A 19,401-nucleotide genomic window follows, 5' to 3' on the forward strand; every position below is an offset into this window, starting at 1 on the left:
TTAGATTGTCGAACACGTTTTGCTTCTCATCTGAGCAGGCTTCGTCAGTTTATGCTCAGAGACTAGATACAACAGTGTTAGTCTGAGAAAATGGTGCTGAATCCAGAGTATGTATCGTCTAATATAGGGACATGCCCCAAACATGTCCAACAAGAATGGTTTCACTCTATTGTGGTGCCATTGTTAACATACAATTGTGTGCCAGCACATTAACAGTCTTTTGGGTGATGTGGGGCTAAAGTCATTAGTAGAGATATGTTAATGACACATGGGTTGGACAAATAAAATCAGATCCACACATGAGGATGTCAGAGACAATAAGTTGCCTTTTTTGGATTGTGATGTGCAAATTGAGGTCCACAGAAAAACGCTCGCCTTTACACAATATACATTTTTTGACCGGAGCACAAACTGGACGTTATCAGAATCCTACAACACACTTGATACAGTTTCCACCAACTCACAGGCAGGAAAAAAAAGAGTGTACGGTAAGCACCTGAGGGAGGCCTTCGGCGTGGCGAAGCTGGTAGAGTGGCCGTGCCAGCAATCGGAGGGTTGCTGGTTACTGGGGTTCAATCCCCACCTTCTACCATCCTAGTCACGTCCGTTGTGTCCTTGGGCAAGACACTTCACCCTTGCTCCTGATGGCTGCTGGTTAGCGCCTTGCATGGCAGCTCCCGCCATCAGTGTGTGAATGTGTGTGTGAATGGGTGAATGTGGAAATACTGTCAAAGCGCTTTGAGTACCTTGAAGGTAGAAAAGCGCTATACAAGTATAACCCATTTATTTATCATTATTTAAGGCCTGTGGTTATCCCAGCTGATTGTAGTCACCATATACATTTGATATACTGTAACTTTTAAAATTACTTAATGACAACTTCGGTGTCCTTGACCCATGGCAAATTTTCAAAGGCAGGTATTTTGCTGCAACTTATTTAATGTTTAAGCTTTATAACTGATGATTTTACAGGTATGTTTTCCAATTTTTTTCTGTACAGGTTATTAGGATTGGATTGACTTTATTCATACCACAATGGGAAAATGATGTGGTTGCAGTGTAAATTTTGCATAAACTGTACAGTAAAAAAGTAAAACATTTAATAAAAAAAAAACAATAAAAAATGAGTAATATTAATAACACATGTGCCACTTATGCACATATATACTGTGTAAATGTATGCATGTTGCACAATAAAATATTGTACTATACACATATAAAACCAACACTATAGTGACACCCATTGTGCACACTACGTGTATAATTTGCATACCAAGAGAAAAACAGATTACAATATTTACCTAAATTTGTTATGCAGTATTGTGGCTGTGGGTAGAAATGATATCGCTCCTTCCTGCACTGTGGATATAACAGCCTGTTGCTGAAGGAGCTACTCAGGGCCTCCAAAATTGATTTTACCAACATAAACACCTGTGTTTTTTATAGGGATGTGTTGACTTTTATATTCACTATAAAGTTCTTGAGGTCTTTCTAGGTATATTTTGTTATAGATATAGCTAGGTCCAGTATAGTTTATTTTGCTGTGATGAGTCTTTGATTTATTTTGTAAAATTTTCCGTTCTATTATTTGTGCACTTCAATTTTTGAAGTTGTTCATGATTTATTATGTCAATTGATTGACCGCAGCTGTGACTATTTAAGTGCATCACTTCCTGTTGAAAATTGCACACTGACGAAGACATTTTCGAAACTGGTCTGTGTTTGGTAGCCCTTGCGCAGATTGTATTAAAATTATTAGAAGGACATGAGTGTTGCTAGCCTTACTTTTTCTTTGAGTACACTTTTTGCCGTGCACCTCTTTATTTTTGTTTTATTACGTTTTTTGGAGATTGCGTGTTTTTCCTATATTTTGTTATAGAACCTGATGATTTTGTAATATTCAGCTCACAGACTGGAGGCGCAAAAAGGAAAGGCACAACTACTTCAGGACTACCAGCGAGGAAGAAGCCCAGGAAAAAAAACGACCCCCTGGATGAGGACACAATGGTGGCCCTGGCTCTATCTTCATCCCTGTTGGAACAGCAGAAAGCGCATCCCAGTGCATCAAACACAGAGACAGCTTCTCATTCGACCAAGACTGCTGTCTTAAAGTGGAGATCAGATGGAGGTACGGCATTGTGTAATGTTCTGTTTCATTTATGAAGTTTCACTAATTTTAGGATTTTGTGTTTCAACTTTTGTCTGGTTGCCGATCATCAGATTAGAAAGGTATTAATTACTTTAAAAGTTTTTCCTGGCAAAGGGATTTTATTATGACAGGGGAATGGATGGAAGCTGTATGCTGTGCAGAGCACTGTTTTGTAATGGTACTTTTTCGTCAATTACTTTTTTAATATTTGCTCCTGGGCAAGTTCTTAAGTTATTGTTCTGTTGCTTACAGAAATGGGAACAATTCAGCCAGGAAATGCAGTATTTATCGAACACTTTCAGCATATTCAATACCAAATTGATAAAAATGATCATATTAACCCTGACTACAAATTGATGTATTTGTAGAGGAGGGTAAACTTTTGTTTTTGTGGTCCAAGTGTGTAACTTTTGGCACACCCATAAAGAGTTGCTGCCTATTGGACATAAACCAGCACCATCACTTATCACAACATGTGGGAAATCATTGCTTTTCAAAACCGTGACATAATCTAAACCATAAGCGTCCAAACTTTTTCCACTGAGGGCCGCACACTGAAACATTAAAGCAATACGGCGGCCATTTTGCTATTTTTATTTTCAAAACCAATACAATATATATTGTATCCCATCAATTTTGGTGAGTGTTAAAGGTCCCAGCGACCCAAAACCGTCTTAGTCATTAAAGTTTAAAAAAAATATGTCATATATTTTCATTTTTTTTAATTTCAATGCTTTAATATCTATAGATCAACTTTAAAGCTGTCAGTTGACATAAAGTTTAAATTGTGTTTCTTTTTTTTTTCAAAGAAAACCCTGTTTTTTTATGGCAAAAACAAAAATATGCAATATTTTCCCCTCGAAAATGTTCAAAGTGGAATATTTAATTCAAAGTAATTAGAGCTCTAAATAGGTAAATAATTCATAACATTTATTTTGGTTCATTATTGTTTTATGAGCAATGACAGTTTAAAAAAAAAATCTTGACTAAAGGTCCTGGGTATCTAAAAGGGCCCCACTCATAAAATTGTTAAAAACAAGGCATATATCAATATAGAATATTTTTACTTTCAACGCTTAATTCTTTAGATCAACTTCATATTTATCCATCGAGTATATATATTTTTTCTGTTTGTTTCTTATGTTTTATGCCATTTTTGTCAAAAAAAACCCTTGTTTTATTTATGACAAACACTCCAAATAGGCAATATTTTCCCCCAAAATATTTCAAAGTGGAATATTTGATGTGAAGTAATTGGAGGAAGAATATGTAAATAATTTATATCAATATTGATTTTAATTAAATATTATTTTTTGAGCATTGACAGTTTAAATGTAAAAACTGCCTGTGTGGTAGCTTTGTGTTACTTGATTCAATATTGCAACATTTTATCGTTACAGTACATGTGTTTGCTCTTTTATTCCATTTTTCATGTATTTTTTTGTGATAGCATTTTTAAAAATGTGCTGCGGGACATAAAACAATTAGCTGAGGGCTGCAATTAGCCCCAGGGCGCACTTTGGACACCCATAATCTAAAGGACAGTGATTAGATTGAAGAAGGAAGATTGTTTTTAGCATTCAAGTGGTGTGCAGCCTTATAGGAATCCCCTTCCTCATGTTGCAGGTAAGGGGCGTGGGAAGAGGAAAAAGGACACAGTACCTCGGCCGCCTCCTATCCTCCTCATCCAGGATGCTGATGCTGCTCTAATGAGGCTGCAGGAACGTGTTTCTGCTCTTCTCCTACGCACTCGAGCCCCTTCTCCACCTACTCCTACCCGCTGTGCCAGCAAATTGTCCGTCTTGAACGGCGCTGCCCCGCTATGGGAAAAGAGTGCACTATTAAATGGAGACGCCACCGGTGTCTGGGACTTCTTCGTGCCAGAGCTTAAAGACTTCTTCACACCCTGGAAATCAGCCCAGGTGAGAAAAAAACGTTAAAAAAAAGCTGATGCAATATGTCTATCCCACTTGATTAGGTTATGCTATTGGAGAATGTACTTATGGGATTTCTGCACAAAAAACATTCTTTTACAGTAGGTTTCCCACGGTTTTTAGTTCCATCACAGTCTCTTGTTTTATAACTTCTTTCTCTAGACTGTCTCAGCTTCGTCCCACACCAACGACAAGCCAAGTTCTTCTCTTCAACCTTTGAGTGAAGGAACTACCATCACCAAGGATCAAACTCTGTTATCCGCCCATACAACCGCCTGCCCCCCAGTTCCCTCCGCTCCAACCGCTGGGCAGCTTCCAGCGAGCAGCCAGGCCCTGAGAGACCTGGTGGAGCTGGCTGATGATGTCACAGCTCTATCTTATTGCGACCACACTGGTCCTGGCGATGGTATACATTTTTTTTTACAGTTCTGTATGCTGTATTATAGAATATTGATTTGAATGACAAATGTAATCGGAAAGTTGTTTGATATATTTGTGCATTTAAAAGGGCTGTTTGCAACTTCCACAAACTTACATTTTTCAAACAAAAAATGTAACAAGAACACCATCAGCTAGCTTATGTTACCAGTAATGGTTTAACAGAACATATTTATAATTTTAAAATGTCTACATTTTACACAACTGCTAATTATATTGAATATCGACTACGTTCCAGAAAAAGAACTAACAATTTTCATGTTGTCATGTTGTTGTTATAATAGTGCAGCAGATGAATGCCATGGTAATACACTGTCTACCAAGTCAAATTCCATCCATCCATCCATCCATCTTCTTCCGCTTATCCGAGGTCGGGTCGCGGGGGCAGCAGCCTAAGCAGGGAAGCCCAGACTTCCCTCTGTTATTGACCAATAAATCTGATAGAATATACATTCAACGATAGCCAACGTTACACAGCCAAACTGCTATCATTTGCTAACAACACACAAAGTAAATGCGCGTGTACGTGTTACGTAGTTACGTCATTACGTGCTGAAAGCTGTAGGAAAGCGGGATATAATGCTTAAAATACATTGGAAAGTTAGCGCCCTACAGGGTTCTGCGTTAAGGTTGCAAATAGCCGCTTTAACTTGATAATATTAATATTCCAATAGTAGTTTTTTGCTGCCGATTCAGATGTCGATCATCCAATAGTTGGTATTGGTATTGGCCGATCAATGTATTAACTGCAAATTTTTCAATGTATCTATGGTGAGTGCTATTGACAGTTTAACAATACTCACACAATATATAAACTATTCTCTATTTGTTTTTTATTATATACAATTCAAAGTCAATAGTACACAATAACTAAACAAAACTACTCATTGAAATCCTTTGTTTTTTGTCTCAAAGTCCTTTTGTGTACAGGGAATTTTTCCCAGAGTTTGTAAACATGAGCAAAAACAACAACAATTATTTGATGAAAAATAAGAGTTTTGACCTAATCACTTCAGTGTCGATCATATACCAATGTTACCCTTGGTATCATATCTTTGGTATCAACACCACCAAATTATGGATCAAACCGACCCTCCCATTGTTTGTTGTGTACTAACTTTGACATTGCTAAAACACCAACAGTTGTTAGTATATTATCTGTGCTCTAGACTCATATTAATCCACTTGTTAATTTCCTGTTAATAGCTGCTTACTTTCTGCTGTAACGTAGTTCCATCTAAAACTTCTTGAACTTTACTAAGCACTTATTTTTTGTGTTGTTTTAGTGGTAGAAGTGGTGTAAATAATCGATTTTGAGATGCATCGCAATTCGGACATGGACAATTATAATAAAATTGTTTAGTAAACGTCTATTTATTGTAAATAAAGAATTGCAGACCGTTCTAAAATTTGGCTGACTGCAGCGAGCCACCTCACTGAGAGTTCAGACCAGCTACTTTACTAATTTAATTGTTCCTTATTACAAATGTTTTTTTAAAGTTGCAAGTGATAAACACTTATTTGGTGAAACGAAAAGAAATGTAAAACTGCATCAATATATGTATAAATTATAGATCCATCAATATTCGATTTTTATTCTAATCGGAGCTCCTGAATTGTAATTTGAATCGTCACTCTACGCTGACTAAAAATAAATATAGTGTCAGCCAGAGAAGATTGGGATCGGTATTAAAAGGCAATCACATACTTTTTCAGAGAATTGGCCGTTACTGATCAGTGGCCGAGGGATCGGCACAAAATACCTTTTAATTTGGCTGATAAAAATTTACGCTTTTATATATATATTCCCTTCTTTTTTTAGTCTCTTTGATTATGCAAAATAAAAAACAATTATTTTCCATTGTGATTAATAGGGATGTAACGGTATTATAAATATCGCGGTATTCCGGTTTCAAAGTCTTCTCAATAATACCGTGATGTGTGACGATATCAAACGAAAACTCGGTGAGAGTAGTTTTTTCTGGCGTTTTAGCATCTGTAAATCTGCAAATAAACTACATCTCTCAGAATCCTCTGCGCAGCACGGAAACGGCGAGATGGGGGCGTTGAACGCCGTAAGCAAGAAGTGAAGTGAGTTCGTACTCGTCGTGGATTACATGAATTGTTTTTTAGACATTAAATCTGTCCATGACTGGTTGAGTTATGTTGCTGACAAACAAACAAATAGCGGTGCAGGATAATTGGTCGATCCCTAATCCACAGCAACCATCTATTCATGTTTTAACAGACCAGCTGTCAACAAACCTCCAACTCAGTGGCTTCATTCTAGATGAGAGAGTGGACTTCTGTGTGAGCGGCTTCTTACCTGAAACAGTACACCCTTCCTCAAAGGAAAAGTCATTATGTTCTCCAGGTGTAGCTGAGGAGGGCAGGAGCCAGCTATCATCGGTAAGCTCATGCTCTATTCTGTTATTACAACATCCATGATTGGTTCTTCCTTATCAGACTAACATTTCCTCTGCAGGGGGCACTATCCACATTGGTATCCAACCTAAGCAGCATGGTTAACAACCCTCAGCTTAGTGACTTACAACTCCAGGTGGATACTGGAGAAGTTTTTTTTGCCCATTCCTTCATGGTGTACGCACGCTGCCCCCTCCTGGCACAAATGGTAACGTCATGCATGTCATAATATTGAAAACCGGCTGTTGGACTCATTGTTGTCATTTTCCAGTTGCATTTAAGTGGATTCGGGGTGAAAGAGGAGGGAATGCCTGCAGCTCAGAGGGTGTTGATCAGTGATATACCTGCACAGGCCGTGTTGGTTCTGCTGCAGTACCTCTACACCGCCCAGGTGTCACTTTCATCGTCATTGCAGCCACATGTGCTGGAGTTGGCATCCAGGTCAGTGTGTAGTACAGGGACAGTAAACTAAATGGTTTTGGGGGCCACAGTTTCAGAAAACTAAGGACCTAAGGACTGGACTTCATCAGTCTTATTTTGTGTATTCTGAAAAACCAGCGTCCACTACAGTAGACATTTGATTTTGTCTATATATTTTGTTTGAGTTACAGGAGCGCTCTGTTGTTTTTAAGGACCTTCTGCAAAAAAGGTAGTTAATGATCACTCTAGTGTTTTTAAGAATCTGCTGCAAAAATGTGAGCCTCTCACATATTTTTTAACTGAACTCGCCAACAACACTTAAGACGTTTAGCATATCATTATGTGGAACTAAATTATGGAATGGATTAAGCAAAGAAGCCAAACAATGTACTTATATGATCCACTCTGAAAATGTTTACAAAGTATTAGGAAGAATAATCCTGATAAAAATCTTGAACCTTAAAGAAAAATTAGATAATGCTATTCACCTCATTATGTGAATCAAAACTTATTTAACCACCATATTTTCCGGACTATAAAGCGCACCAGTATATAAGCCGCATCCACTAAACTTTAGAAGAAAAATGTTTTCATATATTAACCACACCGGACTATAAGTCGCAGATATATACGTTGTGAAATGAGTTACAGTAATTACACAGAAATAAATTGTAAATGTTTATTTACCGGGCAGCACGGTGGAACAGGGGTTAGTGCATGTGCCTCACAATACAAAGGTCCTGAGTTCGATCCCGGGCTCGGGGTCTTTCTGTGTGGAATTTGCATGTTCTCCCTGTGACTGCGTGGGTTCCCTCCGGGTACTCCGGCTTCCTCCCACCTCCAAAGACATGCACCTGGGGTTAGGCTGATTGGCAGTAAAACAGCTGACTAAACTAAACAGAAGTCATTGTCATGGCCCCACCAGCTGCGATCAATCAACGAAACAGACTCAATAACTCCACAGCGACGTTTTGGTGAATTTACTGAGGAGTTTGTGAAACTAAAACATTGCAAAAATAATGCCACTGTAAGTAAATAATACTAACACAGACACTTGTAGACGTGTTAGCATATTAGCCAATGCTAACAACGCTAGCTTCATTACATTACGATAGCGCGTACAAATATGCATATAGACACTCCTACAGACATCACACATAGGACACATGGGTTTAGTAAGTATGAATTGTTTTAGTCAAGTGTAAAATTTAGAAACGTTGCTTGGAGTGATGAATGAAGAATCCTTTCAAGCAGAAACATTATGGATGGTTTTAATACTAGTTAAAGGCATTAAAGCAGGAAGAACATTTTCAACCTGCAACATCTGCAGTGAGAGAGCTTGTTCAAAGAGGGCACAAACAATTCCACACCATTTCAGTTTGTGTTTAATGAAAACTATTCAACACAAAACAATGAATAGCTCAAATAATGAAAAAGAGAGAACCTAAAACAGAACCTTGTGGAACACCACTAGTATAACTAAATAAGTTGAACAAATTACTACTGATTGTATCTGAAGTAAACAAGCTACAGCAACACCTTAGTTATATAAATCACATTATGGAACACATTTGTAACTGCTTAAAAGGAGAGGACTTAAAGAGGTCCTTGAGGAACGCCTCAGTTTTGTGAATCACAAGTTTGGACCCCAGTGTTCTCTTTTTGCAAGAAAGGTCCAAATGTCAATGCAAGGATCTGCCAATGTGTTTAGTGGTCCAAGTTCTTCTATACAACGGAAGTGCTCTTGTATTTTTTGCTGCAGTTTTTTCCTAATTTTTGAACTAACCTATGGTGTCATTCCCGAGTCGCCAATTGAATAGCCCTGGTGTAGGTTTACATTTTCAGGATGTTGTATTCATCATATCCTGCTTCATTAAGAACAACTTCTAACATTTGAAGGTTCGATCTACAAGAGCTGCAGCAGCTCTGTGAGAGCTACACTCAGGAAACATCAGCTGAGTATGATGATGGCGACTTCACCAACCACGGGGAGCCTCTCAGCAGCCGCACAGACAAGGACCTGACGGCGCTCTTCAACTCCATGTGGAGTCATGAGGATGACGCGGACGACAGCGAAGGGGATGACGAGAGTGCTGTCGAAAAGGCAAAAGGAGAGACTCACGAGGAGCGAGTGAATCAGGAAGAGCTGGATGAGATTTATGAGTTTGCTGCCACGCAAAGAAAGCGGGAGGAGGAGGAGATGGAGAGCGTGGATGACAGTGAGGGAGATGATGGCGGAGTGACGAGTAAAAGGACTCCTGAAGAATCCAATGAAAAAAATCTTGATCGTAGCTCAGGGAGCAGCTATAGTCGCCTCTTCTCAGACACTTTCTGTTATCCTTCACAGAAGAAAAATCTTTCTTCTTCTAAATCATCTGCCAAAACTTTGCTTCAGTCCTCAGCAAGTGTGGGCAGTGACCTTTCCCCCAGTACCTCCTCTTTGCCTGTGCCAGGTGTGTCTCCTGATCAGGAGGTCAGCTGCGTCAAGGAAACAACTGCTGTTCAACATGATTCCCCTTATAAATCAGCACTCAAAGAAGAACCAGAGCTGATCGTTTTGTCGGACTCAGACAACAGCCGGCTTAGCTTCACTCAGTTAAGACCTGAAGAGTCCACAGGGGAGAAGAAACAATCCAGCAGTTTGGAGTTAAGTCCGAATGAGCCTTCTCCTAACCAGGCCGTTGAAAATGGAGAGCAGATGAATGCAGATTGTTCTCCGGAGCTTTCCTGGCTCATCCCGCCAACCCCAGTCTGCAGCAGTCCCACAAGGACAAAGACAGGCAGGGACTGTTCTACCCAGACCAAGAACAGCATGCGTAGGACTCAGCTGTTCCCCAAAGACGACTGTTCTGTCACGTCAGCATTCAACAACAGCGCAAAGGCACCTGATGGCATTTTGACTGCCATGTTGGAGGAAGTGGACTCTCCAGTTTTTGCGAAACCACAACTCTCAACTTCATCTCACCGTCACGTGTCCTCAAAGCATGAGACGTCACTCCAACGCCACACCGAGCCTTACAGCAGCACCCCTCTGCACACCTGGCCACCGTGTCAAGGAAGTCCCAGGTCGCCCTTTGAGAGCCCCGAGAAGACGGAAATTGGGAGCTTGCATTTCTCCCCCTTCTGCGTCGCTCCTCACACGAGTCCTCAGAGACACAGTCCAAGTCCCGCTAAACTGGCGAGGAGTAGAGTAACAAGTGAGAAAGAAAAGCTGGAGCCAGAGTTTGGTAGGAGAAGCACAGATGAAGGAGAAGCAAGACAGTCAAGTTTTGAGCAGCACTTCATGGCCATGGACGAGCCACCGATGGCTTTCAACGACTCGTGGGGCTTCCACGCTTGTGATGACGCAGCGAGGAACTCTGGCTTCTTCAGCCTGAGGCTGGAGGACAGCGGAGGAGCCGACCAAGGAGAACACCGGGAAGAAAAGGAAAGACGTGACAACGAGTCAGCCCCGTCCACCAGTAGCCACCTTCCACCCATAAGTACAAATCTTCCCACTTTGTCGCCATCTCCAACTGATCCTAACACAGATAGCCTCCTGGCCGCTAACGTATGGGACAGCTGGGGGGAGGAAGAAGAGGAGATTCTTCCTCTTTCTCAAAGGCTGAACCCTTCTGCTCAGCTCAAAACTCCCAGTAAGTGTTTTTCTCCTGCATTTGTAACAAAAAAGTGAAGCAGATGATTTTGACTACGGAACAACTGCAAAGATTACATGGAAAATGCCTTTGATCTTTATAGAATCTTCTGGTAATAAAAGGCGTCGCAATCTGGTGCCCATCACTCCAATGCCTCACTACTCGGATCTGGACACACCTGAGCTGAAGAACAAACTCAACAGGTGAGTGACTTTGCTACCTTTTCACACTTAAGGTAGCGCTTTTCACACTGACCAGCGACACAGGACAAAGTGCGATATTCATGTAATGATTTTGATCTACATTTAAAAACACACTTTGTTATTATACAGAGGGCCACTTCGCAGTTATGGCTGCCCTCAGATTGTAACCCTGAATAATTTATGAATATACAGTAAATGTGCTAGGTAGGGTTGCCGTATTTTTCGGACTATAACTCGCAGTTTTTTTCATAGTTTGGCCGTGGGTGCGACTTATACTCAGGAGCGACTTATGTGTGAAATTATTAACACATTACCGTAAAATATCAAATAATATTATTTAGCTCATTCACGTAAGAGACTAGACGTATAAGATTTCATCGGATTTAACCATTAGGAGTGACAGATTGTTTGGTAAACGTATAGCATGTTCTATATGTTATAGTTATTTGAATGACTCTTACCATAATATGTTGCGTTAACATACCAGGCACGTTCTCAGTTGGTTGTTCACTATTCTTTATTTATTTTAAAATTGCCTTTCAAATTTCTATTCTTGGTGTTGGGTTTTATCAAATAAATTTCCCCAAAAAATGCGACTTATACTCCAGTGCGATTTACCGGTATATATGTTTTTTTCCTTCTTTATTATGCATTTTCGGCCGGTGCGACTTACAGTATACTCCGGAGCGACTTATACTCCGAAAAATACGGTATACTGGTACTAATAAAATACTATTAAGTTAAACAAGGTACTATACGGCCTCCTAAAAAATACAGGTAGTTTTTTTTTTTCATGCACACGATGGCCCGCCATGGTGTTGGTATTGTGAGACGCAGTGTGAATCAACACACACACAGATCACTTTTTCACATTTTTGTTCTCAAAGGAGTGCTGTTTCTCCCCGAGGTGCAGGTACACAGCTGAGTCTTGGCCTGAAGAGTTTACCCGTCTATGATGCACCATGCGTCGTCTTGGATAGCATACACCACATTGTTTTTGTGGGTGTGGACTGTCCGGTCTTCATGATGCACTAGTCTCTGTCTCAGGGTGTTGCCTGGTTTGAAGTGTACTGGAAGTTGTGTTGGTTGAAAAATATTCTGAGTTTCTCAGATAGACCTGATACATATGGAACGACAATATTTTTACGTCTGTCACCTTTTTCCTCCTCATCCACTCTGTTCTTGTTATGTCAACGACTGTCGTTGGCTCTGACAGTTAGGATTGCTCATTTGCATTAAAACACTTGTTTTTCTCAATACGATAGGGCGAAACCATCCTTGCCCAAGGCACACCCTCCTGGTTTTTGGAGTATAAATATTTGGGGTTTTGGCACCAACCGCTAGACTAGACCTGACCAATCTAAGTCTATGCGCATGAACTGAGGAAGCCTACTCGGATGAGCAGCGAAACGTCTTCCAAAACCAACCAAGCAGTTCAGTTGTGAACGATTGAACGCCCTGAGATGACAGTCATTAATAAATAAATAAATGATAAATGGGCTTTTCTACCTTCAAGGTACTCAAAGCGCTTTGACAGTATTTCCACATTCACCCATTCACACACACATTCACACACTGATGGCGGGAGCTGCCATGCAAGGCGCTAACCAGCAGCCATCAGGAGCAAGAGTGAAGTGTCTTGCCCAAGGACACAACGGACGTGACTAGGATGGTAGAAGGTGGGAATTGAACCCCAGTAACCATCAACCCTCCGATTGCTGGCACGGCCACTCTACCAACTTCGCCATGCCGCCCCGTTGAAGTTTAATTTCCCTTCGTTAACATTGAGGTATTGTGTGGCAGAACGATCGCTGTGGACCGACTACTACCAGTCCAAAATAGTCAGAATCCCCCAAATAAGCATTCCATTCAGTTGTAAACAAATGGTACAAATGGCATTCTGTGACCAGAATGTTTCTAACTTCTGTTATTTGTTGGAGGCTAAATTGCAGAGTCTACCCTATTCTTGTCATTTGCAATTGCAATTTGTCATCATTTATCAGTTTAGTATCCGCCTCTGATCACCTGAAATGCAGAAATGACAGTAAAATTGGTGATGGCGTGGGGCAGATTTCGCTCTTACCCATTACCAGTAAGCAGGAACAGGTGCTGACCCATAGGGCACTTTAGGGTTTCATCATCATTTCTACTAAATAAGATCAAGCTCAAAATGAGTGGAGCTGAGTTATTACCGTTTTGTGGCGAATCATCCATGATTTTTTTTTTGCTGAAAAATGGCCAAAAACCAACGGAGCAAAGTTTGGCAACATACCACGCCTACCTCTAATGGCGTAGGAAAAAATTGTCTGCAATTTATCATCGCCTATATGTGTAGTATCTGTAATATTAATATTATTCTTGTTTTAAAGGTGGCGCTATAGAACCAACTTAGAAATTTCACTTACAGGACCCCCAAAATATAAACATTTTCGCCGTACCTGAGGTGCCTTATCATGCATGTTAAGGGCCTCAAAAAGACATCCAAACATATAAAAATAAAACACAGCGATTACAATAGGGCCCTTGCGGTCCTCCGCATCGCTTCTGTGGGGCTTTCTCTGCTGCTTGGGCCCTAATAAATGATATTCGACCATCACAGCAATCTCCGTCATATATATATACAGAGAAGGTGAGGGTTTGGAGATATCCTCAGCAAGCCCCAAGAATCCGTAAGGGTCATAAAAGTGTCTTATGTCTGCCAAACAAACAGACCAATGCAGTAAAGACAAAGCCGCTCACACAAACACTTAGACTCAAATTGTGGTTTTAGACAAGAGATTACTAAAATGTAAATGTTTCCATTACACTCCCTGTTAAATAAAGACTATAAAACAGCAGTCAGAATCATCCAAAACTGCGTGCAAGCTCACATCAAAATACATGAACCTTATGATGCTTGGGCAATGTTTAACACGAGCACCTGACATTGTAACATTTATAGGTCAGAAAAGAGGAAGAAAATTATCGCTTTAAAAAGGGTTTAAAGCAGTGGTGTCCAAACTACGGCCCGCGAGCCATGTGCGACTTCAATTTGGCCTGCGAAACGTCATGAGTTTGATAAGGAATCATGCCGCAGGGAATTTTCAATTCATTTTAAAAGTCAAATTATTATGATGCTGCTTTGTCACCACCTTGTGGACAACATGAGTAATTCAGGTCTATGGCCACCTATGCTTTGAATGGAACTGAGCGCAGCATTCACTTTAAGACCCAATGTAAACAACCTTCCTTAGTCCTGGTGCAAAGAAAGAAAACGATCAAACCAACACAAAATGCCAACAAACAAACAATATGTATATAGTCATGGTCAAAAGTTTACATACACTTCTAAAGAACATAATGTCGTGGCTGTCTTGAGTTTCCAATAATTTCTACAACACTTATTTTTTTGTGATAGAGTGCTTGGAGCACATACTTGTTGGTCACAAAAAACATTCATGAAGTTTGGTTCTTTTATGAATTTATTATGGGTCTACTGAAAATGTGACCAAATCTGCTGGGTCAAAAGTATACATACAGCAATGTTAATATTTGCTTACATGTCCCTTGGCAAGTTTCACTGCAATAAGGTGCTTTTGGTAGCCACCCACAAGCTTCTGGTTGAATTTTTGACCACTCCTCTGGATTACCTCCAAATTCTTCAGGACAACCTAAAATCATCAGCCCGGAGGTTGGGTCTTGGGCGCAGTTGGGTGTTCCAACAGCACAATGACCCCAAACACACGTCAAAAGTGTTAAAGGAATGGCTAAATCAGAATAGAATTAAGGTTTTAGAATGGACTTCCCAAAGTCCTGACTTAAACGTGTGGACAATGCTGAAGAAACAAGTCCATGTCAGAAAACCAACACATTTAGCTGAACTGCACCAATTTTGTCAAGAGGAGTGGTCAAAAATTCAACCAGAAGCTTGTGGATGGCTACCAAAAGCGCCTTATTGCAGTGAAACTTGCCAAGGGACATGTAACCAAATATTAACATTGCTGTATGTATACTTTTGACCCAGCAGACTGAAGGACTGAATCCTTGTGTTTGGGGAGCGAGCGTTACAGATGCCGCCGCCTTGCAGACTGGACACTGGCCGAGAGTTGGTGGGCGGCCGAGATTGGAGTCTGCTCTCTTGGTTGCTTTGTTGGGTCTGCTCCTGTCTCTGGCCATGCTCCCCCCATCGCAGAGTCCACCACAGTGTATACATTTATTTTTTTTATTTATTTTTTTTGTAGCTGTATGTAAAAAATGCTGGTTGCATCAGCTATGCTTATTTAATATATTTAATGTCCTTTGTGTTCTTTGATGTTACACACATGCTTATGTGTGCTATGGCTATGAGGTTTTTTCTCCCTTGGTCTCAGTCTGGACCCAGGCTTAGACTGAATTCCCCCTCCCCTGATTCTGATTCTGATTCTTCCTCAGCTTTGGTGTCCGTGCTTTACCTAAGAGGCAGATGATCGTCAAGCTGAAGGAGATTCACCGGTACACCCACCAGCTGCTCGGCTCTGATGATGAAGACGAAGCACTGAGCAAGCGTCCTCCCTCCAAGTCGTCTGTCTCTTCCAACTTCAAGGAGCCCGGAGTGCCTGTTGCCGTGGCTCCTGGGAGACGCCATCAAGGGGACGAGGCGGACGCAGAGCTGCTGTCCAACTCTCAGGGCTCCAATGCCTCTTCAACTACTGCAAGTGAAGAATCCGAGCGGTAGGAATAACTTCACATTATACTCGTATCCTTTACTCAGTGTTTTGCTTTGAAGTCAATATTTTGCTGCCTCGAGTTCTGACATTCCGGTGGGGCCCCTCAGTACATCACTGACTTGCTATGCCCCTACTCTTCAGGGCGCAGCCTCCGGTCTTCAGGCCAGGATCTTCTAAAGATCCCAAAAACTCGTTTTAAAACCTCTGGAGACCTGGCATTCCAGGCTATAGCTCCCACACTCTGGAACTATTTGCACCAGTCCGTTTGCGATCTTGACTGTGTTGAAACTTTTCAGAAACATTTGAAAACTTCTCTTTTTAGTAACGCTTTTAGTTCGAGAAGTCCGATAATACCGGGCTGCCAATATTATCGGCCGATAAATGCTTTAAAATGTATTAGCGGTATCGGTTTCAAAAAGTAAAATGTATGACTTTTTAAAACGCAGCTGTGTACACGGACGTAGGGAGAAGCACAGAGCGCCAATAAACCTTAAAGGCACTGCTTTTGTGTGCCGGCCCAGTCACATAATATCTACGGCTTTTAACACACATGCAAGTGAATGCAATACATACTTGGTCAACAGCCATACAGGTCACACTGAGGGTGGCCGTATAAACAACTTTAACACTGTTACAAATATGCGCCACACTGTGAACCCACACCAAACAAGAATGACAAACACATTTCGGGAGAACATCCGCACCGTAACACAACATAAACACAACAGAACAAATACCCAGAACCCCTTGCAGCACTAACTCTTCCGGGACGCTACCATATACACCCGCCGCTACACCCCCCCAACCCCCCAGTCCCCCCCCTAACCCCGCCTACCTCAACCTCCTCATGCTCTCTCAGGGAGAGCATGTCCCAAATTCCAAGCTGCTGTTTTGAGGCATGTTAAAAAAAATAATGCACTTTGTGACTTCAATAATAAACATGGCAGTGCCATGTTGGCATTTTTTTCCATAACTTGAGTTGATTTATTTTGGAAAACCTTGTTACATTGTTTAATGCATCCAGCGGGGCATCACAACAAAACTAGGCATAATAATGTGTTAATTCCAAGACTGTATATATCGGTATCGGTTGATATCGGAATCGGTTATTAAAAGTTGGACAATATCGGAATATTGGATATTGGCAAAAAAGCCATTATCGGACATCTCTACTTTTAGTTAATGCACCTTTTAACTGTCATTTTTAATCCACTTTGTATCCTTTTTATGATGTTGCCCCTGTTGTTTTAAATGTAATTGTTGTTTTACTTTACCTATGTTTTGTACAGCGCTTTGTGGTTTTATCTGTGAAAAGCGCTTTATAAATAAAATGTAACTTACTTACTTACGTTAAAATAACAAAAAGATAATCCAATGTATGAACTTTATTTGGAATGAAGGGTGTCCGACAAAACTTATTTTTACTTCCAATACGATACTGCTGTTGGAGCCTTTAGTATTGGCTAATACTGGTATTAATCTGACACTATAAATCACAATACATGCTTTTATTTTGTAGTAAATGTTAGAAAAGGTTTGAGCAAGTGAAATTTGTCAGAGAATAGCAGGTATGAAAAACACTAACCTTACGACGGATTAATGCTTTTGACGTGCAGTAGTAATTAGTTTTTTGGCGACACCTAGTGGTCGAAATAATTCATAAAATTTAACCTACGACGCAGAAACTGTTGTGGACACATTTGTTACTGAGTATTTTCTAATACTTAGTTGCTTATTACTTACAGATACAATCCTTATTTGATGTGTTTATATTGACAAATGTCATGTTCTAGACTGCAATTTTGTATGTCTAGCTTGTGTGCTTAGCTGTTGTGTAGCTGCTAGTAGCCTACCATGTTTATAAATGATTTCACTAAAATATAAAAAGGATTAAACATGTGTGACTATTGGAGGACACTTAGATGTTAACTGACTCTCCAGCTTTGTACAAGTAAAGACGCTGCAGGACTGCTTGTATCAGAGATTTTAGATGCAAGATGATATCACTTGATACTTTTTTTGTGCTGATACATAGCACAGCTCTATTGAAAACTACCCACACCACCCTTGCCCCTGCAGGTCCAACCCAGAGCTGTGTCTTTCCTCGGGTGGCGACTCGGACGACGACATCTCAGCCTCCCAGGCGGTCACACGCCTCCGAGATCGCCTGCAGGCCGTGCGGTCTTTCATCCTGTCCGACTCGGACCTGTACGGTCAGATCCTTCAGTACCAGCCTCTGGTCCTGTCTCAGCTCCAGCAGCGCCTGAAAGCAGCTGGCATCCGCTTAGGCGCCGCCAAGCTGGTGGACTATCTGGACTCCCAGTGCATCACTTTCACCACGGCTAAACCAGGACAGCCCGCACGTTCTCGCAGGCGAGTCAGGAAGGCTGGCAAGAAAGGGAAAGGAGGCGCTGGAGTCCGAACTTCAAAATAACCAGGGAAAATAGGTATGTTTTTTTTAAGGACATGTTTGGGTTCTTATGGACAGATCGCAGTTTTATTACTTAAAGGGGCTGTTTGCAACATTTACACAGATTTCTAGAGGGCACCAACTTTCCGATGTATTTTACACAGTATATACCGCCCTCTTTCGGCTTCTAGGAAGTAACTAAGTACGTATGTAACACATGCACGCACATTAGCTTTGGATGTTAGCTAATAGTAATTTGGATAGGTTGGGTTATCTGTCATTGAATGTGTATTCTAGCAACATGACTGCCAATTTGGACTGCTTTTGTATGTGTGCACTTCCATGTGCATACCTCTTGATGAGACCAGGTGAGTGACCGCCGAAAACACCATTTTTCCCAGGCTGGTAAATTTATATTACATAACGTTTGTGTAAAATATAGACAATTGTCAAATGTGTTCCGTAAAACACTAAATGGTGACATCGGCTAGCTGGTGGTGGTCTTGTTATATTTTTTTGTTATGAAAAATGTTACTGTCAGGTAGTTGCAAACATCACTTTTAAGCATGTTTCTATATTTAAAGTATTGTTGACTTTTCTTAAAAATTTACTTTTACTAAAAATAAACAAATGTGTATTAATTTGTAAAAACCTCAATCTTGAGTGGACATTGGAGCAAAAATTTAAAGGCCTACTGAAATGAATTTTTTTTATTTAAACGGGGATAGCAGATCTATTCTATGTGTCATACTTGATCATTTCGCGATATTGCCATATTTTTGCTGAAAGGATTTAGTATAGAACAACGACGATAAAGATTGCAACTTTTGGTATCTGATAAAAAAAAGGCTTGCACCTACCGGAAGTAGCGTGACGTAGTCAGTTGAACATATATGCAAAGTTCCCTATTGTTTACAATGATGGCCGCATGAAGTGAGAGAGATTCGGACCGAGAAAGCGACAATTTCCCCATTAATTTGAGCGAGGATGAAAGATTTGTGGATGAGTAAAGTGCAAGTGAAGGACTAGTGGGGAGTTGAAGCTATTCAGATAGGGAAGATGCTGTGAGAGCCGGGGGTGACCTGATATTCAGCTGGGAATGA

At 40.7% G+C, this 19,401-nt stretch overlaps 1 protein-coding gene across 4 annotated transcripts in view; it reads left to right on the forward strand.

Annotated features, from left to right (window-relative positions):
* LOC133639777 (structure-specific endonuclease subunit SLX4-like) overlaps positions 1 to 19,401 on the forward strand; it is a 28,522-nt gene that overhangs the window by 5,613 nt on the left and 3,508 nt on the right. For 2 of the 4 annotated variants that reach the window (XM_062033376.1, XM_062033375.1), the window contains exons 5-14: positions 1,905 to 2,128; positions 3,776 to 4,071; positions 4,246 to 4,489; positions 6,770 to 6,930; positions 7,007 to 7,153; positions 7,217 to 7,386; positions 9,265 to 11,000; positions 11,104 to 11,203; positions 15,614 to 15,892; positions 17,968 to 18,335. In XM_062033376.1, the coding sequence (XP_061889360.1) occupies positions 1,905 to 2,128; positions 3,776 to 4,071; positions 4,246 to 4,489; positions 6,770 to 6,930; positions 7,007 to 7,153; positions 7,217 to 7,386; positions 9,265 to 11,000; positions 11,104 to 11,203; positions 15,614 to 15,892; positions 17,968 to 18,322 (3,712 nt within the window). In that variant the 3' untranslated portion in view covers positions 18,323 to 18,335. Of the gene's footprint in view, positions 1 to 1,904; positions 2,129 to 3,775; positions 4,072 to 4,245; positions 4,490 to 6,769; positions 6,931 to 7,006; positions 7,154 to 7,216; positions 7,387 to 9,264; positions 11,001 to 11,103; positions 11,204 to 15,613; positions 15,893 to 17,967; positions 19,123 to 19,401 lie in introns of those variants that run through there. The other 2 variants (XM_062033377.1, XM_062033374.1) reach the window with 1 other exon arrangement.

This window comes from Entelurus aequoreus, linkage group LG22 (genome assembly GCF_033978785.1).
Source record: "Entelurus aequoreus isolate RoL-2023_Sb linkage group LG22, RoL_Eaeq_v1.1, whole genome shotgun sequence".
NCBI classification, from domain to species: Eukaryota; Metazoa; Chordata; class Actinopteri; order Syngnathiformes; family Syngnathidae; genus Entelurus; species Entelurus aequoreus.